Raw genomic sequence first — 24349 nt, forward strand, 5'->3', positions numbered from 1 at the left:
TTGACTTTCTGCATGTTCCACTATATAATGACGGGAAACCTCAAATATTAATGTTGTAAATAGCCCCAGCCGATTATATTGGTGTGCTATATTAAGGACGGCACTGATCTGTTTCACCACCGAATTAATGCCCGTAGCCGGTCCTTATTCTTGGTTGGGCGGCACGTTTAATACGATCCGCTTCTTTATTCGCATATACTCCGGTAATCTGTTAATAGAAATGAATAAGCTGGGCGCCTGATTAAAGCGTCATGAAACAAAGCCTAATTTAGTGCAGGATGAGGTTATTTGGTGCGACACGCCGGCGCCAACGAGATTGAGCCGACAACCCATTCCATTCATGGAGCTGAGGATGACACGAGAAGGCGACAGTATTCCAACTACTATTGGGCGAGCGTTTGTGGTGGTTGAAATTTGACGCTGATCTTAGAGGGCAAGAATAATAGTAAGTTGTGCAATTGTATGGCAGGTGCACCCCTTCAGAACGGCGTTGGTCTGCTAGTACCGTTCCGCCAGGGAATCAGTCATAATTGGCCGTACCATGAAACGGCCATGCGAGATTTGCCCGGCAGCAGCCAATAGCACTGTGGCCCCACTCGTCAGCTGCAGAGATTCGCAAGCCGATTGGATATTGCCGGCATCCCAGGGGTCCCTTACATGCCGCTTCACTCCACCATCCATACTTCATTCCGACGACAGCCAATCAGAGGAGCTGCCGGCATGAATCTCAGTAAACAAGACCACAATCCAATCTAAATGATCACAATAGATGTCAGATCGCAATGCATTCTCTAACATAGAGATGCGGGCAATATATTGAGCAGACAGGATATTGTGCAGCCCGAGACTGGTGCAGGAAAGAGTTGTCCGCTTGAGTCATCCTATCAAGGGCGGTCACAGATAATTCGTCGTTAATGAGCGAGTGGATAGATAGCAGCAATGATGGACTTTGAATCAGCCAGAGGATGCAATAAAGTACGCCCTCCCTGATTGGACACCTGCCTCCAGTGGCGCCAACGGCAGATCCCACGATCTGCCAAGCACTGTGAATGGCGCCTGTGCATTCCAATGTCGCCCTTCCTTCCTTCCCCTCCCATTTTAATCTGCGCCTGCCCTTCGCTTCTGTCTTAATTCCTCGTTCTCTTCGACTTCGACCTCTACTTTCCCTTGCACCGCCAATCGGTTGGACCGATACACGCTCCTTCACTGTTCATTCACTCATTCACCTTTTCTTCCCTCGCTGCCTGCCGCCTGGACGTGACGGGCGAGAGTCACTCATTCATTGCATTCTCGACCGAGTCTGTGACTCCTGCTGTTCTGACCAGACTGTTCTAGAATATCATTTATATCGCGACCAACCAATCGACATTTTCGACATCTTTTAGAAGGCCAGTTACAATACACAGACAGGATCTGTGTGATATCTCATAAAGCATCTGCACCACACTTGCTACTTTGTCCTGTCTCTTGTGACCACACGACTAAACAGCTCTCACCTTGTTGTGAGCGCACGTGGGCGTGTGTAGATAGACGTCTTTGACAAACACCTTTGTTTCTGCTTCTCCTTCTCCCTGGAACTCTTCTTTTCAGGCTTATAGATACCTTTGTGTGTGTTGCTTTCTCGAAACAATATCTTCAACTCCATCATCTCAATAGTGGCGTTTGCGCCATGTCAAACGTTATTGGCGTATCAGTGGCCATCCTGGTCGCGTTGACCAGCCTGGCCGATGCCTCCAGCAACTTCTGGCGTCTCCCATGCATGAGCCGTTCAGGTGCTGCGCGTATGGATCCGCTCATGGCCCCAGGAAAGATCAGTGATCATTTGCATACTGTCTTTGGCTCCAGCGGTATGGCGATCTTGCGTCGATACAGCATGACTATTTACTGACTATGCGACAGGCTTCTCTGAATCTGTTACTCAGGCCAATCTGTTAGACTCAAGCTGCACGTCATGCCAGGTCACTCAAGACCGGTCCGTCTACTGGACTCCGCCACTCATGTTCAAGTACCCTAACGGCTCGACAGCAATGGTGAATCAGGACGGCGGCATGTTGGCCTACTACTTTGTCCGTGGCGAAAACCCAAAACCTTTCCCAGAAGGTTTCCGCATGCTCGCTGGCGACCAGTTTCTACGTAACTTCACTGGTCCTGTGCCTGATCCGCCCACATCGGACTGGACCGCCGCGGAAACAACCCAGTTCTCTCTATCGCAGAAAGCTCTCGGATTTAACTGTTTGCATTATAACACGACCGATGAGGGTTCTCTTTACCGCCATTTCTTACCTGACAAAAATTTCCTGGATGAAAACTGCTGGGACGGTCTTCGCCTTGAACTCATGTTTCCATCTTGCTGGAATGGCAAGGACGTCGACAGTCACGATCACAAATCACACATGGCCTATCCCAATCTCGTCAGCGATGGAACATGTCCTGAAGGATTCGAAACGCGCTTAGTCTCTCTGTTCTATGAAACGAAATATGACACGCAAGATTTCGCCGGAGTAGACGGTGAATTTGTCTTCTCAATGGGAGACCCAACCGGCTACGGATATCACGGTGATTTCATCCAGGGATGGCAGCCAGAATTTCTCCAGCAAGCTATGAACGGATGCACAAACCCCTCTGGTCAAGTATCTGACTGTTCGCTCTTCAATCTGCAAAGCAATGCTGAAGCTGCAACCTGTACATTCCCCGTTCCCGAGGCTCTACAAATGGAAAACCCGTTTTTTGACGCCAACGGACTACTGGGTAATGTCCCTATTCAATTCGGTCCGGCACAGGCGACGCCGTATGGTGAAGCAGCTGTAGCGATAAGTAGTATTCTTCCTGCCGCTACTTCTGCCATCAATGATGTGTCCTCCGTGATTCATTCTGCGGTTCCAACTGTTTCCCTTAAGCAGGAGGCACATATTGCACTGACCTCGGCTCCTACCACAATTGCCACTACTCTTGTCCCGACTACTACCACCACCACTACCCATGTCCAGCCTATACAAACAACCGTTGAAGAAAATGTTGAGTACGAGGTGGTTTATGTTGACGAAGATATTGTGGTGGAACTCGGTAACAACGGCTTCCCAATCACCACCCACGATCCCGTTATCAAACCTGCAAGCACGATCACGACCTCACACCTGACGACCGTCACCGAGACAATCACCCCAACCGGCGCAGCAGAGAAGCGCGACAAGGTGCCCGGCCACATTCGTCCTCCAATCCACCGTCATCATCGCAGGCATGCCTCCGGACATTGGTGAGAAAGGAAAATTAAGCCATTGTTACTACCAACCACTCATTACATTCCTAAATTCCATAGAGAGAAGGCTCATTTGATGTGTTTTTATCCCCTCCTACCATTCAGGTGGGAGGTACTTCCTGTATGTAATTCACAATTTGACCCGCGATACCCGTTTCTACTCCTTTCAATCAGCCCAAAAGGAAGCGGAGTTACGCCCGCGAAGCCCGACAGGATATTCCACAATAGGAAGGTAATAAGAGGATAATTATTAAGCTGGCTCTTAGTGCGGGGTAATTTTAATTCTCCTGGGTCAAAGCATACTCTGCCCCGCTGTAGCTCTCAATATTATCCACTAATCGAGTGCCATTGCACCATTTTTGACAATATTGGCTAAAGCTGGTTGAGGGGAATTCATAAAAGCTCTAGCGCCTATCACCTATTATTTATTAGTCGATGACTCAATCTTCTACATAGCTTCAATAATTACCCCTCACCACTACCTACACACGATCCTAGCACAACACCGCACCTTTCTACACCATAAAAAAGAGTCGCAAAGAAAAGTAAATATAGAAGAAATGGCTGAAAATCTACCACCAATGGAATACCGCTTCCTGGGACGAACAGGCCTCAAGGTATCCGTCATTTCACTCGGAGGATGGCTTACATATGGTGGACACGTTGAAGATGGTATGGCCTTGCTGAAATTTGTTGGACGAGCGAGAAATTATTGACCGGCGATGAATAGAAAAAACATTCTCTTGCATGAAAGCTGCTTATGATGTCGGTATCAACTTCTTCGACACCGCTGAGGGATACGAGGGTGGAAAATCCGAGATTATCATGGGCAGAGCTATTAAGAAATTCGGCTGGAAGCAGCAGGACTTGGTGATTTCCACAAAGGTACTTACCTATAAAACAAATATTTTTGATAATGTGATTTGACTTGACATACTAATAAGTAATAGATTTATCACGGCCAAGCAAACGGTAGATACCCCAACAATGCGCTCAACAATAAGGGTCTCTCCCGCAAGCACGTTATTGAAGGACTGGATCTATCCCTCCAACGCCTCGACCTACCCTACGTCGATATAGTCTACGCCCATCGTCCTGACCGCCATACCCCCATGGAAGAAATTGTGCGCGCTTTCAACCACGTCATCAACCAGGGCAAGGCCTTCTACTGGGGCACCTCGGAATGGTCCGCCACCGAGATCGCTGAAGCCTGGCGCGTCGCTGACAGACTTGGCCTAATCGGCCCAGTCGTTGAGCAACCACAGTACAACCTCCTCGAGCGGGAGCGCGTCGAGGGCGAGTATCGCTGGCTGTACACCGAGCATGGTCTCGGCCTGACCGTCTTCTCACCGCTGAAACAGGGTATCCTGTCCGGTAAATACAACGACGTTGCGGCACCACCACCTGGTTCGCGGTTGGCTGAGGGAACTGGACGAAGCGAGTTCATCACTAAGTTTGCTGCGACGTGGGGTGATGAGAGATGGCAAAAGGGACTGGCTACTGTTGCGAAATTGAAGCCGATTGCAGAGGAATTGAAGGTTACGCAGGCACAGTTGGCGCTCGCGTGGGCATTGAAGAATCCGAATGTTTCCTCGTTGATTACGGGTGCTTCACGGCCCGAGCAGGTTTATGAGAATGTCAAGGCGGTCGAGGTTGTCAAGAAATTGACGCCGGAAATTCTGGAGAAGATTGAACAGGCTGTCGGGAATGCGCCAAACTTTGAGCCATTGCGCTTTGAGTAAGCTTGGAACATAGTAGGACTTAATAATAGTCATTTGAAAAGAAATTAGAATATTAGTTTACGGATAATGACGAGTGTTTTGAGTCAGTTATCATTGATGTATTTTTCATAAACTTCTGCATAAAACTTCTTTCCAACATCTCGATGAGATCGAATCTTAGTCCTCAACTGAGATTCCCCCCAAGTGTCATACTTCCCCTTCAAAAACGGTGAGTCGATTGCTGTCGCTTCATCATCCGCATTTCGATTCTGTTGAAGCTTCTGAAAATGCCCTCTCAATGACCCTACAGCCTCCTCCTTGGTCAAACTGCCTCTAACCCCTTGAAAAAACGGTATACTGTATCTATCATTTTGACCCGAAGAAAGTACAACCCGATGGACAGTTGCCTTGCATACCCCATTCGTAACGACCTCAAATGCTTGCCCTATATTAACGACAAACGTACCCGGAATATTTGGGACGTCGATCCATTGTCCCTCTTGATTGAGCGCCTGCAAACCTTTCACCTGTGGAGGCGAGGCTTGCAGTAGGAATGTCCACCATCCTGATGAATCTTTGTGAGGACCGACGCCTTGCTCTATTTCTGCATTTTCTGTCAATAGAGTGTATGAGGAAGAGCCTGGGTAATGGACTAGTTTAAGACGGTGCTGCTCGGATAAGAACTGATAAAATATGTCTGATGGAAGTGAGAGTGCTTCAGCGACAAGTCTGAGGAATCTCTCACCCAGAGCTGTCAGTTCAGAGATGTATCTTTCCACTATCGGCCTTAGCTCTGGGTATTCCGACGGCCACTAGACAATCAGTAAAGTAGAACCCCAGAAAGAAAAAACCGAATAGGAAATACCTGATTAGGCCCCTTCAATCTCTCATACAACGGCAATCCATTTCCCACCGCCCACTTTTCATCTAACTCCGTCGCATATTCAATCTGTTCTCTACGATCGACTTTCCCAGCCGTAATCTCGGCACCGACGCTGCTATACCCTAGGAAATGAGGGGAATTGTGGAGTGCGATCTCGTCTTTGGTTTGGTCTGTCAATATCGATGGCGAGAAGAGGTATGGTAAGGCATCTACTAGATCAGAAATGGCCTTTGAAGGGACATTGTGGTTGGTGACGTAAAGAAAACCGACACTGGTAAGGGCGTAGTGGAGTTGGCTTAGGAGGGCTTGTTTGTCGGTGGGAGCTGAGGAGGAAGAAGCCAGAGAGAGGTCAATTATCGGGATGGATGTGAAGGAAGGAGAAGGCATCATTTTCAGTGCTTTGCAATTCATGCATGGATATATGCAAGAATCAATTTTGACAGTTGTGTCTTGAAAAGTTAAAGGGTGCGGGGAGGTCGGTGTTTCGCGGAGATAGGCACGATTGCGTGATAGGTATTTCCTAATCTGGAATTCTAGTCCCTTTTGAGCGGTTTCTATTAATCATTGTTAAACCGCGTGACGAGGAGCATAAGGCACCTACTGATTACGGATTTGGAACTTGGACGTCTAGTATTGCACGTGTGATGATATCATGGATCACGTGGTGAATGCGATTGAGAAGCGTTAGAGTACTTATCCGTTGTTATACCGGTTAATATATATATAAGTTATGGATAATGTACGTAGGGTTTAATAATTAATAGTGCAGTGAGATAAAGGAAGAATTATCAGAAACTTTCTATACCTTCTATAATACAGATAATAATATACATAAACTTCGCTTCGCTATAGTCTCCTTTGAAAACCCAACGTATCCTTGCTTTAATGAACAAAAGAAATCTAATACTTAGTATGGGGTGCAAAGTGCATCTGCTTATTGCCCACATCAAAAACAACCACCACATTATGCAAGAAAACATCTCCAAGAACATATAACCCATCTGGATAGCTGTCCTTGCTTAGAGGAAATCCACGAGTAATACTTGTCGCACACAGGCCAGTAGGCTCGTCTACCAACCACATATCGGTGGGGTTTATCTGGAATGTTTTGTCTCCGATACTGATACCGAAAGATGGGACTGTGGCATTGCATGAAGTTACGTAAAAATCTGCTGATGGGATGTATATTGCAGGTGGGTTACTGTACAGGTGCAATGTCAGTATCGCGCTCGTAAGCTGTTAATAATTACCATCAAGTAGAAAACTCACAATGCAGCGTTAATTTTATCTGCAGCATCAGTCGGGAATCGATTGACAAATGTCCCGCTATCAACAATCGCGAAGAAGCTTTCATTATGCGTCTTCCCATTCAGCGTATACCCCGGAGCTTCGATTGAGTAAAAAGCACGTGTTCCCCCCTCTGTTCCATAGGGGATGCCCAACATCTTGGTGGTCACAAAATCTGGTTTAAAGTCTACTGGTGGAAGGCCACCCAGTGCCAAGTAGCCTCCAGCCTCCCCTCGCTGTAGAGCCAAACTAAAGAGAGGATTGACCTGTCTGGTTGTGTTATACAGGGACTCGAAGATAGGTGTATACTCATGAGGCAGATCAGAGCCAGGAGTATAGGCAGACGTCAGACCACGATCACCAATACCGAAAACGCCGCTGAGAACACCGTCACCCTGCCAGTATCCATTGTCGACCAATGCAACTTGTTGACCTTCGACAGTTAGACCGGCAACTGAAACATCTGCGTACCCCATTGGGCCAGTGGGGTTTTCATTATTGCCATAGATAATAGAGAAAGTCTCCCCCTTGATAATATCGAGACCTTCTCCCGTGTAGGGCTGGCCGATTTTACATTGAGATTGTGGAACAGAAGTCCCATTTGCGTTTTTGCATTGGAAATCTTCGGCAAACATCCATGTGTCAGAGCTACCAGTATCGAGTAGCAAGTAGCGAGGAACCCCATTAAATTTGACCTCGACTGCATATTGGAGATTAGAGTTGGTGGGGCGGATTAGAGTGCTGTTTGATTCATGTCTTCTGTGCAAGCCTCTTGACTGGAGTTGAGAACCTTGTCGTCGAACTTTGGATACGGGAACGTTATGAGGCGCTGCTACCAAGTTGAGTAATGCTGGACCCCTCTCGTTATTCTGTGTTGGGATGTTGAGAGACGAAACGAGCTCTAGAAAAAGAGCAAGGTGAAGGAAAAGGGAAATCATATTTGACTTTTTCGATCCTATCGTGTGGAAGGCCGAGGAGTTGAATTCTGAAGTTTTGATCTGGGGTGTTGTGAAAGTTGCTTCTACAGCCCTTTATATAGGCCTATTTCTCATCTCCAGCCTCACAGTGATCTCACTAGGCAGACTGTTAATTACTCGTTATGGGACGATGCAGCGCTTTAGATATTGATGTCCCATATATCTTATTTTTAAAATAAAGTCGCTCTTTCCTATATCACGACCTATTGGATGATAGAGCTGCTAACCGGTTTAGGTGCCATACGGCGCTCTTCCCCACACTTTAGCCCCTTCAATACCACTATCCAAGCCCTGTTATGACATCAGTAGCATATACATACAGAGTATATCGAGCTGAATGGATTGCCTCCAGTTTAAGATGGGATAAAGAGTTCATTATTTAGGTGAAATGGCGTTTCGGATAATTGGAATGCTTTATAGCTAGCTACCTTCTGCCAAAACGGGCTCGATATTCCGCTCAGAGAAGGCGAATCATTTCTCACTAGCGAAAGTAACGTAGGTAGCTTAGTCTGAATAAGCTTTAACTGGCATATTCTCTCCGCGAGATAACCTTCCAGGCTTTTTGCCCCTTTGTCACGTTTAATATTGGTTTTTGCGAAAGAAAAGAAGGAAACAGGTTCTCCAACAGTGCTAAACATTGATTCTCTAGTCTGTCTATAATTGGGTTAGCTCACACCTGTATTTAATTGGATCGCGCCGCTATGCAAAAAGTAGATTCGCACTGACCAATGATAGCAAAGTTACACCAACTAGTTTCCTGCAGGTCACGAGGATCAATCACAAAAGGAGGCACAAGCAAAAAAAGAAAAAAGAAAAAGAAAATATACACTGTACGCCAATTTGTAGTATTATTGTACGAACAGTCCGCCGTAGAGGCTTGTTAATCGACTGATCCCGGAAAAATGTTTCTTCAGTCTCCTGAAGAGAACAGACGATGCAGCCCCCAAAGATGATCACAACATTGACCATAATTGGCATTCAGTTTATACCCTACGTGCATAGCACGATATCTCTGGGGCGAACTGCATGTACAAATCTGACAGGTTCTCTTGGTGCCGATAAAGTCGATAGCAACCCGCTAGATTTACGCTATATCGATAGTCGAGAAGATTACTGGAATGTGCTTCAAAGCAACTACCAGCCCTCGTGCATTGTCTACCCGACATCTGCACAGGATGTGTCGATTGCTGTGCAAGCCATCCGGTTATCTGGCAGTCGCTTTGCTGTCAAGGCTGGCGGTCATAACACCAATAACTTTTTCTCCTCGGTTGATCAGGGAGTTCTAATCGATCTAGGCTCTCTAGATGCAAAATCATACGATTCATCTACTACTCTCGCTACATATGAGCCCGGCAGTACATTCGGCGAGCTGTATGACTACTACGCCCAATTCGACCGCACTGTGCTCGGTCCTACACTCGCTGGCGTTGGAACGGGTGCCGCTCTGGGTGGCGGCTTGAGTTATTTGTCGCCCCAATATGGAATGGCCTGCGACAATTTCCGCGAGCTGGAGGTCGTTTTACCGAGCGGAGAGATCGTAGCTGCTTCCGCCAATTCTTACCCAGATCTCTTCTTTGGTCTTCGAGGAGGAGGAGGCAATGCATATGGAATAGTAACGAAATATACGGTTCAAAGTCGACCGGCCGGGAAGTTTGCTGCCGGAAATATCATTTATCTATTCGAACAGACCGATGCTGTGGCAGATGCTATCAGCGATTTCATGCAATACAACCCAGATCCAAAAGCAAGTATTGTTGCGACGTACTTGAAGCTACCAACACCGGATCTGTACTTGAATCTCGATGAGGTGATTTTATTGTTTCTTGTTTATGACGGCCTGGATGCTGGTGACGTTTTTAACAATTTTACGAGCATCCCCTATTTGTTAAACACCATGGCCACGAGGACATACCCGGAAGTAATTAACATGCCTATACCTTTCCTCACTCAGCTAACACGCGGAGACAACATTTTCCGTGTCGGCGTGCACCGAGTCACCGACGATAGCTATAAAACATCAATTGACGCATGGAGAAACTGGGCCGAGACTAATAAAGGGCGATACGAGCTTCTTTCATTCGACTACGAACCCGTCCCGCAGAGCTTGACGGACGCTAGCAACGCTCAGAATGGTGGAAATGCAATGCAGATGCCTGATGGGCCCTGGTTCTGGATTAGCTATATCCTTGAGACTCCACCCGGTATGTCTCAAGTCGATTATGATGCCGTGCAGGATAGTTTTCGGGGCATGGTTGACTCTGTTGGTAACGCTGAGGGGCTACCATTATTTATTAATGACGCTAGTGTTGATCAAAATCCGTTGTCGTCTTTTTCGACATATGCTGAGCTGCAGAAGATAAAGAAAAAGTATGATCCTGACGGCTTCTTTGTAGAAAAGACTGGGGGATGGTCTTTCGCATGATTGATCTATTGCTTACGCCCGGTTAATGGTTTCTAATATTGAAAATCTTATATACATTCACGAAGGTTTGGAATATTAGGGCTGTCTATCTATCATATAATTAACATTAACCAGACAACATTTTCCTCCCCATGCCAGTCATATAATCTCTCCCCTTCATAAATGCCATCACAAATCCCGGAATAACAAATGAACCAATCTGGCCAGTTCCATCCGACCTACCAAGCGGCACACCCATCATCACACCTTGTTTATCGAAATCAAAAGAGACGCGTTTTCCTTTACCTAGTATATCGGCTTTCAAATTGCTGACCACGGCTGCTGCTTGAACAGTCATCCGCGAAACAACCCGCATGGGATTCTGTGTTATATCTCCAACTGCGTAGATACTGGCGGAGGATTGGATCTTGCTGGCGTGGAAATACTGGTCCACTTCGACCCATCCGTTCTCGTTGAGGAGGGTATTAGGGATGAAATCATTATTAGGAACCACGCCTGCAGCAGTAACATAGGAATCGGCGGTCAGGGTCTTGTTATTAGATAGTGTGACTGTCCATTTTCCAGACGAGGGGTCTTGGTGCGCTGACTGTACTGAATTACCAGTAACAAGATTTATTCCTAACGATTTCAGCACTTTCCCAGCCTTATTGCGTGGTCCATCTTTAAGACCTGGAAGCACCTTGTCCGTTGGTGTAATTAGGGTAACTTCAACATTAGGCCTTTCCTGTGCGATTTCGGCGGCTAGTTCGACACCGACAGCGCCGGCACCACCGATAATAATGCTATTGGCAGCTTTGAGAGTTTCTTGCGCATTCTTTATCTCGGCATCTGTGCTACCATTCACTGAAGGCTTGAAGGGCACCTTGACCGAGTCTAAGCCTAGTGTTGCCTTGGTGGTGCTGCCGGACGCAATGACTAGATAGTCGTATGCGATGTCTCTTGACGGCTCTGAGGTATTCTCCCTGACCGATACCTTTTTGCCCTCGGTATTGATGGAAGTTGCCTTGCCGATGATTATTTCGATTCCCCCCTTAGGGTACTTTGCAAACAGTTCTGCAAGTGGGAACATGTACTTCTCTCTAGCAAAAACCTCTGGTCGAGCAATGATTCTTGGAGAAGCGACATTGAAGTAGTAGTCCTCTGGCACATTATTAACATTTAATGACGCAGAAAGGTGTAGATGGTGGCTCACCAGAGGGATTGATCATCACAACCTTGACGTTCGGCACTTGCTTCAACAAACCATGGGCAACGTTGATTCCCGCCCAGGAGCCGCCAATTATGACCACGGTCTTGGACGGGACCTTGGCTATTTCCATTCTCCTACTGCGTTGAACAGCCCACAACACAGCCAAGGGGATCACAGCCACCGATGCACTGAGATAGACACGATTCATGTCAGTTATTTGCGAAAGTTGTGTGTTTATCATGGTTGCCGCTCCTTATGTTTCATCGACTTGGTGATATGGTGCTGATGACGCCGCAAAATCTTCGCTGCTGCCACTAATGATTGAACTTGAAAAAGACCGTGAATCACAGCGGCAACAAGGTAATAAAAGGTCGACGATTATTAATTATTATCATACACCAACATCTGGAGAATGACGCGGTCCGTTTCGGCCGTACCTGTCAACAGCCAATCAAACGCATGTCTAGCCGCGGAACCGGGAGAATTGCTCGGAACTCGGGATCGTTTTCTCCGCCGTCCCCCTGATATGTATTCTTGCATGTATTTCTGGCTGTTTTGAATTCTTGTGTATGATGAGCTTTTCCCCGAATATCTCAAAGTACTCTCCATTCTATTGAAAGAGGTACATCTTGCACGTCTGTCTGATACCACAGCCTCCGTTTATTGCAGCAGGCTCAATTTCAAGAAGGACAATACACCTCTGTCGACGGTCCTAAAAGTGAATTTTCTCCAAATTTGTTACGACTCTTTTGCAAAGCTATTGTCCTTCCATTGTTGATTTACCACATCTCTATCTGCTATTCGAATGCGATGCCATTATGCCGGAATCGGATGCTTTCATGGCAAATAAGCCCGGGCCTGCTGCTTAATCACAGTAGGAGCAATAACAATGGCCCTTGAGTTTGTCACTTAAAATACACAAACTTATTGTTATACGGGTATCTGAAACAATGATTCAAGCCTTAATCCCTAAAGTTAGGGGTTATAAGCATATTAAATCAGTTAAACTTCGGAATTTATGACTTTAGAAAGATAAGACACAGATTGCCCGTCTTACTAGCGTTAAAGATTATCAGTTTCTTTATTAAAGATAACACATGAGCTAACTAACTAGTTAGTACAAATACGCAATACTAAGGTTTGCGAAAGGGCCGAAACCGGTGGTATCAATTGCTGGCCTCGTAAGTAAGCTTCGAGAAGAGATCATTAATTTTAATTTTAAACTATGCCAAAAAAGTGTATGTAATAAAAATCTTAATGTTTTTGAATAGAGTCATCTGTAGGTAAGAAAATAGTTAATATATTCCATCTACCCCGTAGGTGGGTATCATCCCATAATTTCGAATTGCTTTTTATACCATGGCAATCTTAAGCGAGAGTCTGCAGCGCTAATGCGGGAGGTCGGAGATCCCCTACACTGCATAATGCACAAATGCAAATATACGGGTTTTAGACGCAGCGACACGTATTGACAGGGCTAATAGTCCTGTTCAAAAAGTAAAAGTCGAAAGAATAGTTTAGATAATGTGTCAAATATAGTGCTAGCGTTGTTTGTGTTCTCGATCAATTATTGTGAATTGGCTGCATCTTACTCGGTAATTGACTCGGGCTTTTCTCCTTCTCTCTTCTTCCCTTTTTGTTTTCCTCACTCGGAAATAATACTCTATACGTAGTGTCCCAATTTTTTGTGCTAACCCTCGCACGCCTTGTTCGAGTGGATTAGATCCTTTACTCTCCACTAGTAGATGGATTAGGCCAAAGGTTTTCAAGCGCTGAGAGTCTATACCCCTTGCCCAGCACAGTTGTTGTTAGTTGCACCCACCTAGCCCATCAATATGACATCAATTAATGTAGCGCCTACGAGCCGTGCCGGATGAGCCGTTGTTTTATTCATGCATCCCCCCACTGTATGATTTTCTAAGACCAATCGGCGTACTGGTCTATCGTATTATGGTGGCCATCATATAGGTTCGTCGATCAGATCCAAATTTTGAGTAAAAATTTAAGGGCTATCCACTATATACATAGTATTAGATGGTGTGATCTCCAAGATATTTCATTCGACGCTTGAATAAACTCGCTACCATTGACAGGATAATACGCACTGCCTATTTTGTATACAGTAGATGTTACATGAAGATAAATGTGGACACCATACTAGATAATGGTATATAGTGCCTGCTTAGGCTCAGCCACAGGGTTTTTGATGAACGACTTTTATGCTCTGACGTGGCTTGAGGTTTCAGCCAGCCAGGTTTGTTGGTCTCGATTTTATTATCTTTTCACTGACCGCCACTAGCGATGATTCAGCACAAGCCTCAGTGGCGGTGTAAATATCGAGATTTTGCTCTTTATAAAAGCGGCTATGGAGATTTTAACTATTGATTCTTCGTTGATTTTATGTAAGCCCTTTTTCCTGTGCTTTGTTACCTTGCAAACTGGCACAAAAGCGCATAGAAAATTTTGATTATCATCGATGTTTGTTTCCTCTTTTACTTCTTGAAGAACCCTTTAAATATACATACCCCTTCATTATGTCCACTCCATCTCTACGTCTAGCTAGAAATAAGCTGTTCAAAACACCGCCTAGAACCTTGACTGAATATGAGACAATACGCCTTGCATATGAGCGTGCCCGTGTCTCTGCCCATGAATACAGTGAGTTCTTTATATAAAATATACCATGCATCAACAAGCATGGAATTCTTTCCTATGACGAGCTAGTGAAAAGAAACTGACTGAATGGGATGTACAGGAATGACAAGTGATGATGTGATGCACCTCACACCCAAATTCTGGAAATATCATTTGGACATGATACACCCTATGGCAGCCTCAACATTTGTCCTCGTCACAATCCAGTATAATCTAGCAGCAGGCACAATTGGGTTATATCTCGCAGACAGACCGGATCTTCAAGAGCTGATGGACCGAATCATGAAGTTTGATGTCTCGTAAGTCTACCATATATTTCTATGAGAGTACAAGAATAAAACTAACAATTGCTGATTTTGAATCGACGTAAAGTGCTCAATTCATGCTTACTGAGCTCGGTCACGGCCTTGATGCTAAGAATTTGGAGACTACGGCCACATTGCTACCCGATGGTGGATTTGATCTTCATTCACCGAACCCACATGCGGCTAAGTAAGTCCTTTATATTCCTCATAGTCCATCAAAGGCTTCTAACAGTACATGCTTCGTTTTTTTCTAGACACATGCCTCCTACCACACCAGTCAATGGTTTCCCCCGTGTCGCCGTGGTTATTGCTCGACTGGTTGTTGCCGGCGAGGATCGTGGTGTTAGGCCATTCATTGTCTGGCTTAACGATGGCTACAACATGTGTGATGGAATAACATCAAAGTCTGTATATCTTTTATCAAACAGGCATGGCAAAGCTGACTGTGAAACAAAAAGAAAACTTCCCACCCGAGCTGGGGCCAAGCCGGTTGACCACGCGATAACGAGCTTCAACCACGTCCGATTACCAGCCTCAGCGCTTCTAGGCTCACTTGAAAAGCCCGAAAGCATGCGCCTCAATTTCCTATCTACAATACAACGTGTGACTGTTGGCACGTTAGCTTTATCACTTATTATGATTCCCGTGATAAAACGCGCTGCTTATGTTGCGGGCATATACAGCATCCGACGGCAAGTGCAAGGATACGATGGAAGACCAGTCCCTATTATCTCGTTTCGAACGCAGCAGCGGCCCATTCTACACGCTCTAGCCCAAGTTGCCGTGTTCGAAGCATATGCTCAAGATAGTATTCAAGGGTTTATGCAGCCGGGCCTGAATCCCCCAGTTCGCCATGGTATTGCTACTACTTTCAAGGCCGTCTTGAACTCTGCCACTCAGATGACACTCTTCAATCTCAGTGAACGGTGTGGAGCACAGGGTCTGTTTAAACATAACCATATTATCGAGAATCAACTGGAGGCTCGGGGAAATTCAATTGCGGAAGGAGATGTTACGGCGCTATGCATAAGTATGCATCTTTATTTTCAATTATCTAGTTCCTTTGTTATGACTTCTTTATACAAGGCTATTATGTATTTTTAAGGAGGTCATTTGCTGATGTAGATACAGGACTGGCTGCCGAACTACTTTTAGGTCGATACGAGATGCCTGAAGCCCACGATCCATCAAGCCTCCTGGCCCAGCACGAGCAAGGTCTTTTCGACGAATGCCGTACGGCCGCTGCCCAAAAAATGAGCACCGACCACCGCAGCGTCGAATTTAACAATGCCATTCTACCCCGTTGTCAATCTCTCGTCGAAGCAATCGGGCATCGCATGGCCTACGAGGCAGCTCTCGCCGCAGGAATAGATCCCGACCTACTTGCTCTCTACGAAGCCGGTGTTATCATGCAAGACTCAAGTTGGTATGTCCAACACGCAGGTCTGACCCGCGAAATGCAGTTTGATCGTGAATCGAGCGCGATGAATGCTGTTTTGCCGCGTTTAGAGCAGATGTTGGATGATACGGATGCAAAGGAATATGTTGATGCGCCGATTCTATCGAAGGATGCATGGAATGATTTTGAGAATTCTTTGGATACCTTCAGACCACCGCTCGCAAATACCAATGGTTCTGCGCAGATCCAGAGCATGTTATGATGATTATCCTCGTGGGTAATGGAGGGATTGTTTGTTATTTCATAGATAGATGGTTATAGAATCAGGCACTTTAACCCGTAAAATTCCTGTCTAAACGACGAATAGTTTAGCTATCTTTAACTTCACGGTCTTAATTAATGAGGTCTCAGAAGAATGCCGTTCAGCCCTAACCCTAACCCTAGAGCTGTATCGCTGGATGATTTCATCGAGAGGAAGAAAATCAACTAGCTCGGATTATTTGAGATTATAATACTTATCAAAGTATAAATTACCCGTGCTCAGTCGAAGCCGAAGTGATAAGTGATCGGAGTCCTCGATTGAAATGGCACACTTGCCATTTCGCCATTCGTCATCTAAAGCAGTCCGAATATCTATCTGCTAGTATTTTACTTTGAGGAACTCTAATGTATGAAGTATTGATACAACCTGCCTTTTATTCGTGGATAAAAATGCAGAAATTCAGGCATGTTTAGGATTCTGTCATCTGCAACATAGAATAGTATGAAGCGAGTTGAATGAATCCATACCCGCCGAGTCGAACCCACTTTCTCCATTCGTATTCAGATATCGCTCATCATCGAGGTGTTCTATAGCAAGTAGAAGGTTTCGAGAACACGAAAGCGGCAAGGTATCAACGTTTTCGATGGTCATACGTTATACGCGATCAGTATGGATGCTACTCAGTGAGTGTAGTGCTAGTAGATAAGACTCAGCGCCAATCTATCATCCGTTTAGTTTTTGGGTCAATGCAATTATTCTCCTACATTGTCCTCCTGGTTTGGTCATCCAACGACGCCTTCATGGTGGCAGTCTATTACCTTGCCAGTGCGTATGCTGCTATCCCCCCTATCATTAGCGCTTAATTGAATTCCAGCTACCGGGTAGCATGGCTTTACCTCGTCAAGACGTGAATCACGCGTAAATCATATCAAGTCTATCAATTGATGATGCTGCGACATTTGCAAAGCGCCTTCACCTTACGGCCTGTGTGTATATTCCTTATTTTACTCTCTCTCTTTCTCTTTTCCTTCTTTTCTTTTGTACCTCGAATTCGTGTGAATAATTGAGATTTTTAGATGTTATAGTCGTAGGGTTCAGATTGGGCTTTAACCCTTACTTGATTTCGAAACTTGTTATTTATATCCAGCGTTAATAGGGAGGCGATAATACGTCGCTGTATTGAGCTTATTTTTGTTTCCTATTCTACCTAGGACAAATATGAAACTAGTTATTTGAAATTAACAACCACTGATTCAAAATCGAACTATAGATCTAGCAAGGCTGATGTGAACGTCGAATAAACTCTAAGAAGTAACCTCGAATGCACCGTCTAGCTCGCCAATCTATCATAAGATACAGCCTGCAGGGTTAACTATCTGGGGCAGCTATCGATTATCAGATGGCTACTTTGGTAGTACTCTATGATTTGATTGTCTGGTGGTTTCGCCTAACTTCGATCTGAATCAAGTATTGAAAATATTCTCGTTCTCCTCTATTAAAGTCCTCGGTTGAAATAGATGCTCTATATGCGTCGGTTTGGCTTTATTTACATCCATCTGACGACGTTATATACGTCGATCAAGCAAAATATGTATCTAGCAACGAAATCTATTGAATATATACCAAATATACCAGTACCCAACGTATCTTCACGATGGCTCGTGTCTGGTGATCTCCGTGGTGGTTTCAGTAGTTTGACCCTTGCTTTCGATGAAATGCGAGATCCGTGCCCTCGGCAACCACGATTCTTCTGGCGTCACCCACCAAGATATGACTGCAAAAATGGTCACAGCGCCCATAATCACGGGCGCATCTTTAGAAAGGAAATAAAATCAGCATCTTTCCATTCCTAACAAGGTGGAGAGGATGGAAGTCAAGCTCACAGTTCAACGTCTCCCCACTAACGGGGAACTCATATGGAGAATACAATACGGCCACAACCCATCCGTTCCAGAAAATGGAGATGAACTGAAACGGCTTACTCCAGCGGCCTAAGCTCCATTTTGGCTTCGGAAATGAGTTGGGTGTGAGGAAAACACGACCCAGGCAGATGAGTCCATAGGCAGCAGCGGACGGGACTCCAGCGGCAGAGATGAGCGACGTGAAAGCTACGGCGGATGGTAAAATTGTACATGTGATGACGGCTGCGACTCCCCACACGACGATTACGGCGTTGCGCGGTTGGCCTTCGGGTGAGACGCGAGAAACCCAACTGGAGAATGGAAGGACACCATCGCGAGCAACGGCGAAGACCAAGCGGGAGGCGGCGACGATGGCGATGGCCGTGTTCTTGAGTTTGTCAGAAGAGTAGGGAATATCGCATAAAGGGATTACTTACAAACCAAAGGGCGACCACGCAGACTATGTTCATAAAAATGTGTCCTCCTTGTCCGAGCACAACAGCATAGAGTGGCACGAATGGTTGAGGTGCGCCGAAACTGAAAAGTGTGTCAGGATCAGGCTAGAAAAGGAAGTCAGCATAATACAAAGGGTCATCCGGCCTCATAATGAATCGTACCGCACAGAAGAGGAACATGATAACGACAATCAAACCCCCAATACCACTGACAACTGTACTCCAGAAAATACCTCGAGCAGCGGTAACAGACGCATTCTTGGTCTCCTCGGCGACGTGTCCAGAGGCGTCGAATCCGATCAGAATACCTGCAGTGGCAAGGTAGGACAGGCACCAATTCCAACCAGCCGGCGCACCAGTGCCGTTGTACGTTGTCATGAAAGCTTCATGGGCAGATCGGAAACCCCAGGTATTTGCAACTCCGATGGGCAACCAGATCATGTTTAGAAAGAAGTCTAGCATGACCAGGCTGGAGGAGATGTAAAATATCCATCGGAATGATTTTGCTACACGTAAAATCAGTCGGCCATAATTCAGGATTGTAATCTATGCACAGATAAAAGTTCTCGGACTTACGTGGTAGGAAGTTTACAAGGGCAGCTAACGCGAGCAAGACTTCGGTACAAATCCATTGCACAGCACGAAATTTGACGTCGCTCGTATCAGTCGGGAAGCTAAGATTAAACACATTGATTTCCTTTCCTCGTCAGCATATCACTATCATTTGAAGAAAGTGCTGGCTGTTACGAACCGAAAGCATATAGTTTGTGGCAGCCTGTGTGTTGCTAGCACAGAACGTCGTCCAAGCCGTCGTACTCCACCAAGCAACCACAAAGCCTAGAAGGCGGCCATACTTGGGACCACCTGCTTCGGCGGCCCAGAGATAGATAGAGCCTGCTGAGGGCGAGGCCGAGCACACTTCGGCGATAACAGCTGCACTGATAAAGGTGAATACTAGCGTCACCAAATAGCTCGTCCTAGACAAAAGTCAGACAAGAGATTTAATAGAATCGATGACCAGCAGGTTCTCGGCATACCAGTATGCAAGATTGCCGCCACTGGCAATTCCTGTGCTATAGGTGACACGAACACCTCCGACGAAATACAAAGCGGCTAATTTTTGTCTCTATTAGCCGGCAGGCCGTTACACGACACTGTATAGATCTTACCAAAGGTAGTAGAGAAGTTCTCAATCAAGGAATAAGACCTATGCAAAACCTAAAGCCGAGTTTTAGAGATATAAACGTATTTAAACCGATAATATGCTGCTACAGCGATTTCCATACCTGCTTGTACCCCATTGTTTGCTATACAACGGTTAGCATCGGGAAGTTGTTCCAGTCTGGCTTTGCAATTGTCAAGCACTCAACATACCAGGAGCGCAGCATCTGCATCCATTACCAATTGGTCTCTGCTGGTCTCCTCCACAGATTCGCTGGGAGAGGCAACCTCATGGTCGCGTTCTACTTCTAGGTGTGACATGACTGCCCTAATCTGGCCTTGCTAGAGGAAATTTTCTAGCCCCGTTCGCAATCGCGAAATCAATTAACCAAAATCAGCGCAACCAACGTCGCGGACAATCCAGAAAAATCACCAAGAAAAATAATAAACAAGAAATGAATATCGAAAATCGACAGGGGGAGAAATAAAGCCAAAAAAAAAAGTCTGAGCTGTGCCTAGTTCTCTCAAGTCCCGCCGGTGCAATAAAATCTTGCGTTGGTTTTGGCTTAGCGCGATTTTTAGTTAAGGCGTGATTGTTGATTGAGTTGACTAATGGGTTTTGTTGCTGACTGACCCTTGCTAAGTTGTTAACTCATAAGCTAGACAGACCTCTTTATCATTAATCATCACTGAAGCTATCTTCTTGGAAAGCTTACTGCTAAATAGGCGTCGAAATATAGTGGTTCGCAGATTCTGAGCGACTCCATGCTTCTTCTCAAAAGAATCCGATGACGTCGCCAGACATCGGTCGGCGACGCGCTATACAACAGCGTTCCATCCCGATTCAACAAACAACGTCCCATGGCTGAATTGTTGAACTCAATCACTATTCTTTATTGGATTTGATTGCTGTTCTTCATCAAACAGGACGGCGGTAATTGACGCATTTTCTATCCCAGCCGTGCTTTACCCCGCAGCCACGCGAAAACCATCAAAAGACGCCTCTTTACGTTCCATAGGCAGAGGGTAGCTATTCACCATGGCCCCCAAACGAAAAGCACAGGTTGAGCAGGAGGAAAACTTTCAGTCATCCTCCAAATGCGATGCCAGAACAAGAGAAGCCAACACCCGACATCGGCATGGTTTTGGCTCTTACCCACCCTCCAAAGTCTATCGTCTTATCGAGCCCGGCCCAGTGCTGCTGGTCACGACAGGCTCACTAGCCGACTCAACACACAATGTGATGACTATTGGATTCCACATGGTTATGCAGCACGAGTCACCGCCTCTAATCGGCATCACCGTCGGCCCATGGGACGTGTCGTTTGCTGCCCTGAAGAAACACCGCGAGTGTGTGCTTGCTATCCCATCTGTTGAGATGGCTGGTGTTGTTGTCGATGTTGGGAACTGTTCTGCCGGCGACGACGATATAACAAGCAAATGGGAGCGTTTTGGGCTGGATGCGCTATCTGCAGATAAAGTCAAGGCGCCGCTGGTGGGAGGTCCTGACATTATTTCTAACATTGAGTGTGTGGTCGAGGATACAAAAATGGTTAGTAAATACTCCTTGTGGGTGTTGAGACCGGTCAGGGCATGGATCAACCCAGAAAGGAAACCTGGAGAGGGCGGCAAGATGTTTCACCATCGTGGTGATGGGACGTTCGTCGTCGATGGTGATATTTTGGATTTGCAGGACCGCATGGTGAAATGGCAAGAGTTTCAAGATTGATTTATTTTGACCGTCAAATATCTAAAATAAAGTCTCATGATAATTCATTGATATACGCATATATATGGCCAGACTTGAATTCTCTATTGGAATTTCCTAGGAGTCAGTGTAATAAGGTAAATGAACCGGATGATCATTGCCTTCGGCACTTGCTTATATCATTGATGTTTCGATAAAACTATTTATGCTTCACGACGCGACGACATAGCCGACTGATCGAGGATGGCCCGAGGAACCAAAATCTCGCCTATATACATCCTCAGGTAAATGGGAAGTAGAAAAACAAGTCTACCAAAATGGTAGAAACTTGTGGAAAATCGTGTCCCAAACAAAAGAATAGGCATTTTTTGTGCGGTTTACATAACAGAGCAGTGGGAACCTACTTTATCCAAATGCACCTTTCCCAATTTCACAGTAGGGAATTCTGATATATGCAGTTTTGCGCTTGCAAATGGGACAAGTTTTACAGCAAACGGTTTGCCCGTTGCTGCTGGCTTCGATGGAGGAAGACCTGCGCAATCTCCTTCTAGCTCCCAGTTGGAAATCTTCGTTCCTGCGATGGTAATAGATACTGGCGGGGCGCCAGATTCAAAGATGGGGTTGGCCAGCTCTCCCTTGATTTCGGTGCGGTGAAATTGTGCTTGTGACGGGTCAATGGCTACCTTCCAGTCGCTGGTCGGCGTATACTCCACGTCGCGAACTTCTTTCGCGTACTTGTCGTCATCGGGCAAGGGGGTCCATTCGGAAAAGTGCCTCGGGGGCCCAACGTTGGCTTTGTGCGGAATTTCCATAGCATACAAGAGTGCGCCTCGGTAAATAGCAACTGCATTGTTGGGTCGAGGGACGATACGAATGGCAGCGTTCAGTGTTACCTTGAAGGCAGTTTTGCCGGGAGAAATCGATACTTTATACAAGCCATTTGAGTCGGGCTGTACCGCCTCTTCCTGGACGTCATTGCTGGCAAGATCTTTCTTGATTGTACTTCCTTTGGTAGCCCATTCGGGAATGCGAATATAAAAGTCAAAGCTGCGGCTTGATTCAATCTTGTACGTGATTTTTTCATCAAATGGATAATAAGTCTCACTTGTGATGTGAATAGGGCTGTCAGCTTCGACTGGAATCGTTGCCTCAGCTGCGAATAGAAACTGATGGGCAATCGATTTGAGGTCGGGACTTGCGACAAATGCGTTCATGGCAAACTTCGGAAGGCCTTGGGCATGATTGACCAAGCAGCATGGCTATTATTTTGTTAGATATGGGTATAATACATAACCTTATATAACTTACGTAGTTGACTTCCAATCCATATACCAGAGCGCGTCCCCCACAGTTATAAAATGGCCAGTTCTGAAGATTCCTTGCCCAGGGCTCATTGCTTTGGGTGAGATAATTATGAGCCCACCAATCCGGTGTAACACCAGCCGGTAAGCCGTTGTATGTGGCGAGTTCTGCCCGGTCGGCATACTGTGTCTCTCCAAACAGGCGATAGAGATAGGAAAGCGAAAATATCAGTTCTACAGTGCCGCACAATTCAGCACCTCGTTTCGGGTGCAGCCCAGCTAGGAATTCATCACCAGCGAGCGCCCCAAAAGTTGTTCCGTGGTATTTAAATACCATTTCGACGGATTGGCGAGCATGTTCGACTAGGCCATGATCATGGGTCATTCGATATAGTTGTGGGATATAACGCAATGCTAGGCAATCAACTTGATTAGCTTAATAAACGATAGTAGTTACGGGCTGCTTTACCTTCAGCTACATTCACGACGTGCTTGATCAATGTGGATCCCTGAGCAGCCGGCTCTTTGGGAAACTGTTGCTCGGTAAAGAACTTCGACCAGTCACGGTCTCCTTCACGAGTAGCTTTCCATGCGAGATCCATTGTCTCCCAAATAACCTCCTTATCCTGCTTGTTATCCACCTGCTCGTACAACCACTGCAAAGAGGTTGATAACTCGTGTGCGCGCGTGATGCAGAACTCATCAAACTCATCTCCCGGGTGTGGTATTAAACCCTGAAAGTTGTCTTTGAGCATGGAATTCGCGAGCCTGGTGAAGCGGAGCATTGCCTGGACAATACGCTCGTACTGAGCGGGGTCTGCGAGGGCGTGATTCACCATACCCATCAAGACCAAACATCGAGCCCAGATTCCCCGCCCATGCCTTGTAAACTCCGGGCCAATCCAACCATCTGCGTGTTGATTTTTCAGGATCAGATCCAAAAACTCATTTGCTTGCTTCTTCAAACCCTCATCGTCGAGCAAATAAGCAAGCGGTACAATATAGTTGTACCAGTAGGGCGCAGATTCGTTAAGCGGGCTGTACTCAACATTGCCGCCCAACCATTTGCTGCCTTTGACGAAGCGATGAAACTTGTAAATATTCCCTCCAAGCCCTGTTGCACTGAGATTCAGCTGGTCTCGCATCCATCCTCGCGGCTTTACCGCACCGAGCGGGAGCAGGTCGAAGGTGAACGGGACTAGAGTTCGCGCTTTCATGGTGGCTGTTGCTGCAAGCGCTGTCTATATATATATACTTTCAATGTGGACTGGCACAGTCGGGTGCATGGAAGGTGTCGAGAGCGGGTCGAGAGCGTGCCACGGCAGGAGCCAGCGGCGGGGATGATATCATCGTTGCCAGGCCTGAAACCGGGGTAGTCATCCCTAGTCTAATTTGGGACTAGTCGCTATTACATTATTCTCATTATTATTTAATTTACTTCCTGGTGAGTCTGTAAACATACATGTA

The 24349-nt window shown here is 46.1% G+C and overlaps 10 protein-coding genes across 10 annotated transcripts; 5 read left to right on the forward strand and 5 right to left on the reverse strand.

Moving 5' to 3' along the window:
* Nucleotides 1-1732: 1732 nt before the first annotated feature.
* Nucleotides 1733-2885, forward strand: BGW36DRAFT_261716 (uncharacterized protein; the record flags this gene model as incomplete). The annotated part of the gene is made up of 2 exons (XM_046210077.1): nucleotides 1733-1847; nucleotides 1900-2885. Coding segments are annotated over 2 exons (1101 nt in total), but the record flags the coding sequence as incomplete, so codon positions are not given.
* A 931-nt stretch (nucleotides 2886-3816) lies between these two features.
* BGW36DRAFT_290947 (putative aldo/keto reductase) lies at nucleotides 3817-4998 on the forward strand (the record flags this gene model as incomplete). The annotated part of the gene is made up of 3 exons (XM_046210806.1): nucleotides 3817-3928; nucleotides 3987-4141; nucleotides 4207-4998. The coding sequence occupies 3 exons, from the start codon at nucleotides 3817-3819 to the stop codon at nucleotides 4996-4998; spliced, it is 1059 nt and encodes a 352-aa protein (XP_046075327.1).
* An 83-nt stretch (nucleotides 4999-5081) lies between these two features.
* BGW36DRAFT_424246 (2OG-Fe(II) oxygenase) lies at nucleotides 5082-6247 on the reverse strand (the record flags this gene model as incomplete). The annotated part of the gene is made up of 2 exons (XM_046219939.1): nucleotides 5082-5789; nucleotides 5843-6247. The coding sequence occupies 2 exons, from the start codon at nucleotides 6245-6247 to the stop codon at nucleotides 5082-5084; spliced, it is 1113 nt and encodes a 370-aa protein (XP_046075328.1).
* A 513-nt stretch (nucleotides 6248-6760) lies between these two features.
* BGW36DRAFT_356097 (aspartic peptidase domain-containing protein) lies at nucleotides 6761-8085 on the reverse strand (the record flags this gene model as incomplete). The annotated part of the gene is made up of 2 exons (XM_046213725.1): nucleotides 6761-7061; nucleotides 7130-8085. 2 exons carry the CDS (start codon nucleotides 8083-8085, stop codon nucleotides 6761-6763), a joined length of 1257 nt encoding a protein of 418 aa, XP_046075329.1.
* A 988-nt stretch (nucleotides 8086-9073) lies between these two features.
* Nucleotides 9074-10546, forward strand: BGW36DRAFT_394738 (uncharacterized protein; the record flags this gene model as incomplete). Its single annotated transcript, XM_046217948.1, has 2 exons — nucleotides 9074-9105; nucleotides 9127-10546. 2 exons carry the CDS (start codon nucleotides 9074-9076, stop codon nucleotides 10544-10546), a joined length of 1452 nt encoding a protein of 483 aa, XP_046075330.1.
* Nucleotides 10547-10652: 106 nt separating this feature from the next.
* On the reverse strand, nucleotides 10653-11976 carry BGW36DRAFT_290630 (putative AMID-like mitochondrial oxidoreductase; the record flags this gene model as incomplete). The annotated part of the gene is made up of 2 exons (XM_046210773.1): nucleotides 10653-11686; nucleotides 11739-11976. 2 exons carry the CDS (start codon nucleotides 11974-11976, stop codon nucleotides 10653-10655), a joined length of 1272 nt encoding a protein of 423 aa, XP_046075331.1.
* Nucleotides 11977-13803: 1827 nt separating this feature from the next.
* Nucleotides 13804-16533, forward strand: BGW36DRAFT_371901 (acyl-CoA dehydrogenase/oxidase). The gene is made up of 6 exons (XM_046215417.1): nucleotides 13804-14393; nucleotides 14491-14689; nucleotides 14763-14882; nucleotides 14950-15099; nucleotides 15154-15725; nucleotides 15827-16533. The coding sequence occupies exons 1-6, from the start codon at nucleotides 14270-14272 to the stop codon at nucleotides 16354-16356; spliced, it is 1695 nt and encodes a 564-aa protein (XP_046075332.1). The 5' UTR covers nucleotides 13804-14269; the 3' UTR covers nucleotides 16357-16533.
* Nucleotides 16534-17794: 1261 nt separating this feature from the next.
* BGW36DRAFT_371904 (putative amino acid permease) lies at nucleotides 17795-20457 on the reverse strand. Its single transcript, XM_046215418.1, has 10 exons — nucleotides 20087-20457; nucleotides 19999-20019; nucleotides 19882-19930; nucleotides 19750-19825; nucleotides 19464-19689; nucleotides 19289-19409; nucleotides 18875-19218; nucleotides 18695-18817; nucleotides 18240-18645; nucleotides 17795-18169 (listed from the first exon to the last, which is right to left on the reverse strand). The coding sequence occupies exons 1-10, from the start codon at nucleotides 20192-20194 to the stop codon at nucleotides 18006-18008; spliced, it is 1638 nt and encodes a 545-aa protein (XP_046075333.1). The 5' UTR covers nucleotides 20195-20457; the 3' UTR covers nucleotides 17795-18005.
* A 24-nt stretch (nucleotides 20458-20481) lies between these two features.
* Nucleotides 20482-21696, forward strand: BGW36DRAFT_371905 (uncharacterized protein). Its single transcript, XM_046215419.1, has one exon. It carries the CDS (start codon nucleotides 20913-20915, stop codon nucleotides 21600-21602), a length of 690 nt encoding a protein of 229 aa, XP_046075334.1. The 5' UTR covers nucleotides 20482-20912; the 3' UTR covers nucleotides 21603-21696.
* Nucleotides 21697-24179, reverse strand: BGW36DRAFT_336281 (uncharacterized protein). Its single transcript, XM_046212962.1, has 3 exons — nucleotides 23352-24179; nucleotides 22890-23296; nucleotides 21697-22840 (listed from the first exon to the last, which is right to left on the reverse strand). Exons 1-3 carry the CDS (start codon nucleotides 24097-24099, stop codon nucleotides 21959-21961), a joined length of 2037 nt encoding a protein of 678 aa, XP_046075335.1. The 5' UTR covers nucleotides 24100-24179; the 3' UTR covers nucleotides 21697-21958.
* Between the last annotated feature and the right edge of the window lie 170 nt (nucleotides 24180-24349).

This window comes from Talaromyces proteolyticus (assembly GCF_021365285.1).
Source record: "Talaromyces proteolyticus strain PMI_201 chromosome Unknown BGW36scaffold_3, whole genome shotgun sequence".
In the NCBI taxonomy this organism is placed as follows: Eukaryota; Fungi; Ascomycota; class Eurotiomycetes; order Eurotiales; family Trichocomaceae; genus Talaromyces; species Talaromyces proteolyticus.

Bases quoted from the DNA above. Each gene is read 5' to 3' on its own strand.
- BGW36DRAFT_371901 (XM_046215417.1), top strand. From the start codon at position 14,270: ATGTCCACTCCATCTCTACGTCTAGCTAGAAATAAGCTGTTCAAAACA. The intron at 14,690-14,762 runs GTAAGTCTACCA...ATCGACGTAAAG, and splicing joins ATCATGAAGTTTGATGTCTC to TGCTCAATTCATGCTTACTG. The intron at 14,883-14,949 runs GTAAGTCCTTTA...GTTTTTTTCTAG, and splicing joins CCGAACCCACATGCGGCTAA to ACACATGCCTCCTACCACAC.
- BGW36DRAFT_371904 (XM_046215418.1), bottom strand. From the start codon at position 20,194: ATGTCACACCTAGAAGTAGAACGCGACCATGAGGTTGCCTCTCCCAGC. The intron at 19,219-19,288 runs GTAAGTCCGAGA...TTTTACGTGTAG, and splicing joins CCTTGTAAACTTCCTACCAC to CAAAATCATTCCGATGGATA. The intron at 18,818-18,874 runs GTACGATTCATT...TTCCTTTTCTAG, and splicing joins TCATGTTCCTCTTCTGTGCG to CCTGATCCTGACACACTTTT.
- BGW36DRAFT_371905 (XM_046215419.1), top strand. From the start codon at position 20,913: ATGGCCCCCAAACGAAAAGCACAGGTTGAGCAGGAGGAAAACTTTCAG.
- BGW36DRAFT_336281 (XM_046212962.1), bottom strand. From the start codon at position 24,099: ATGAAAGCGCGAACTCTAGTCCCGTTCACCTTCGACCTGCTCCCGCTC. The intron at 23,297-23,351 runs GTAAAGCAGCCC...TTGATTGCCTAG, and splicing joins CGTCGTGAATGTAGCTGAAG to CATTGCGTTATATCCCACAA. The intron at 22,841-22,889 runs GTAAGTTATATA...ACAAAATAATAG, and splicing joins ATGGATTGGAAGTCAACTAC to CCATGCTGCTTGGTCAATCA.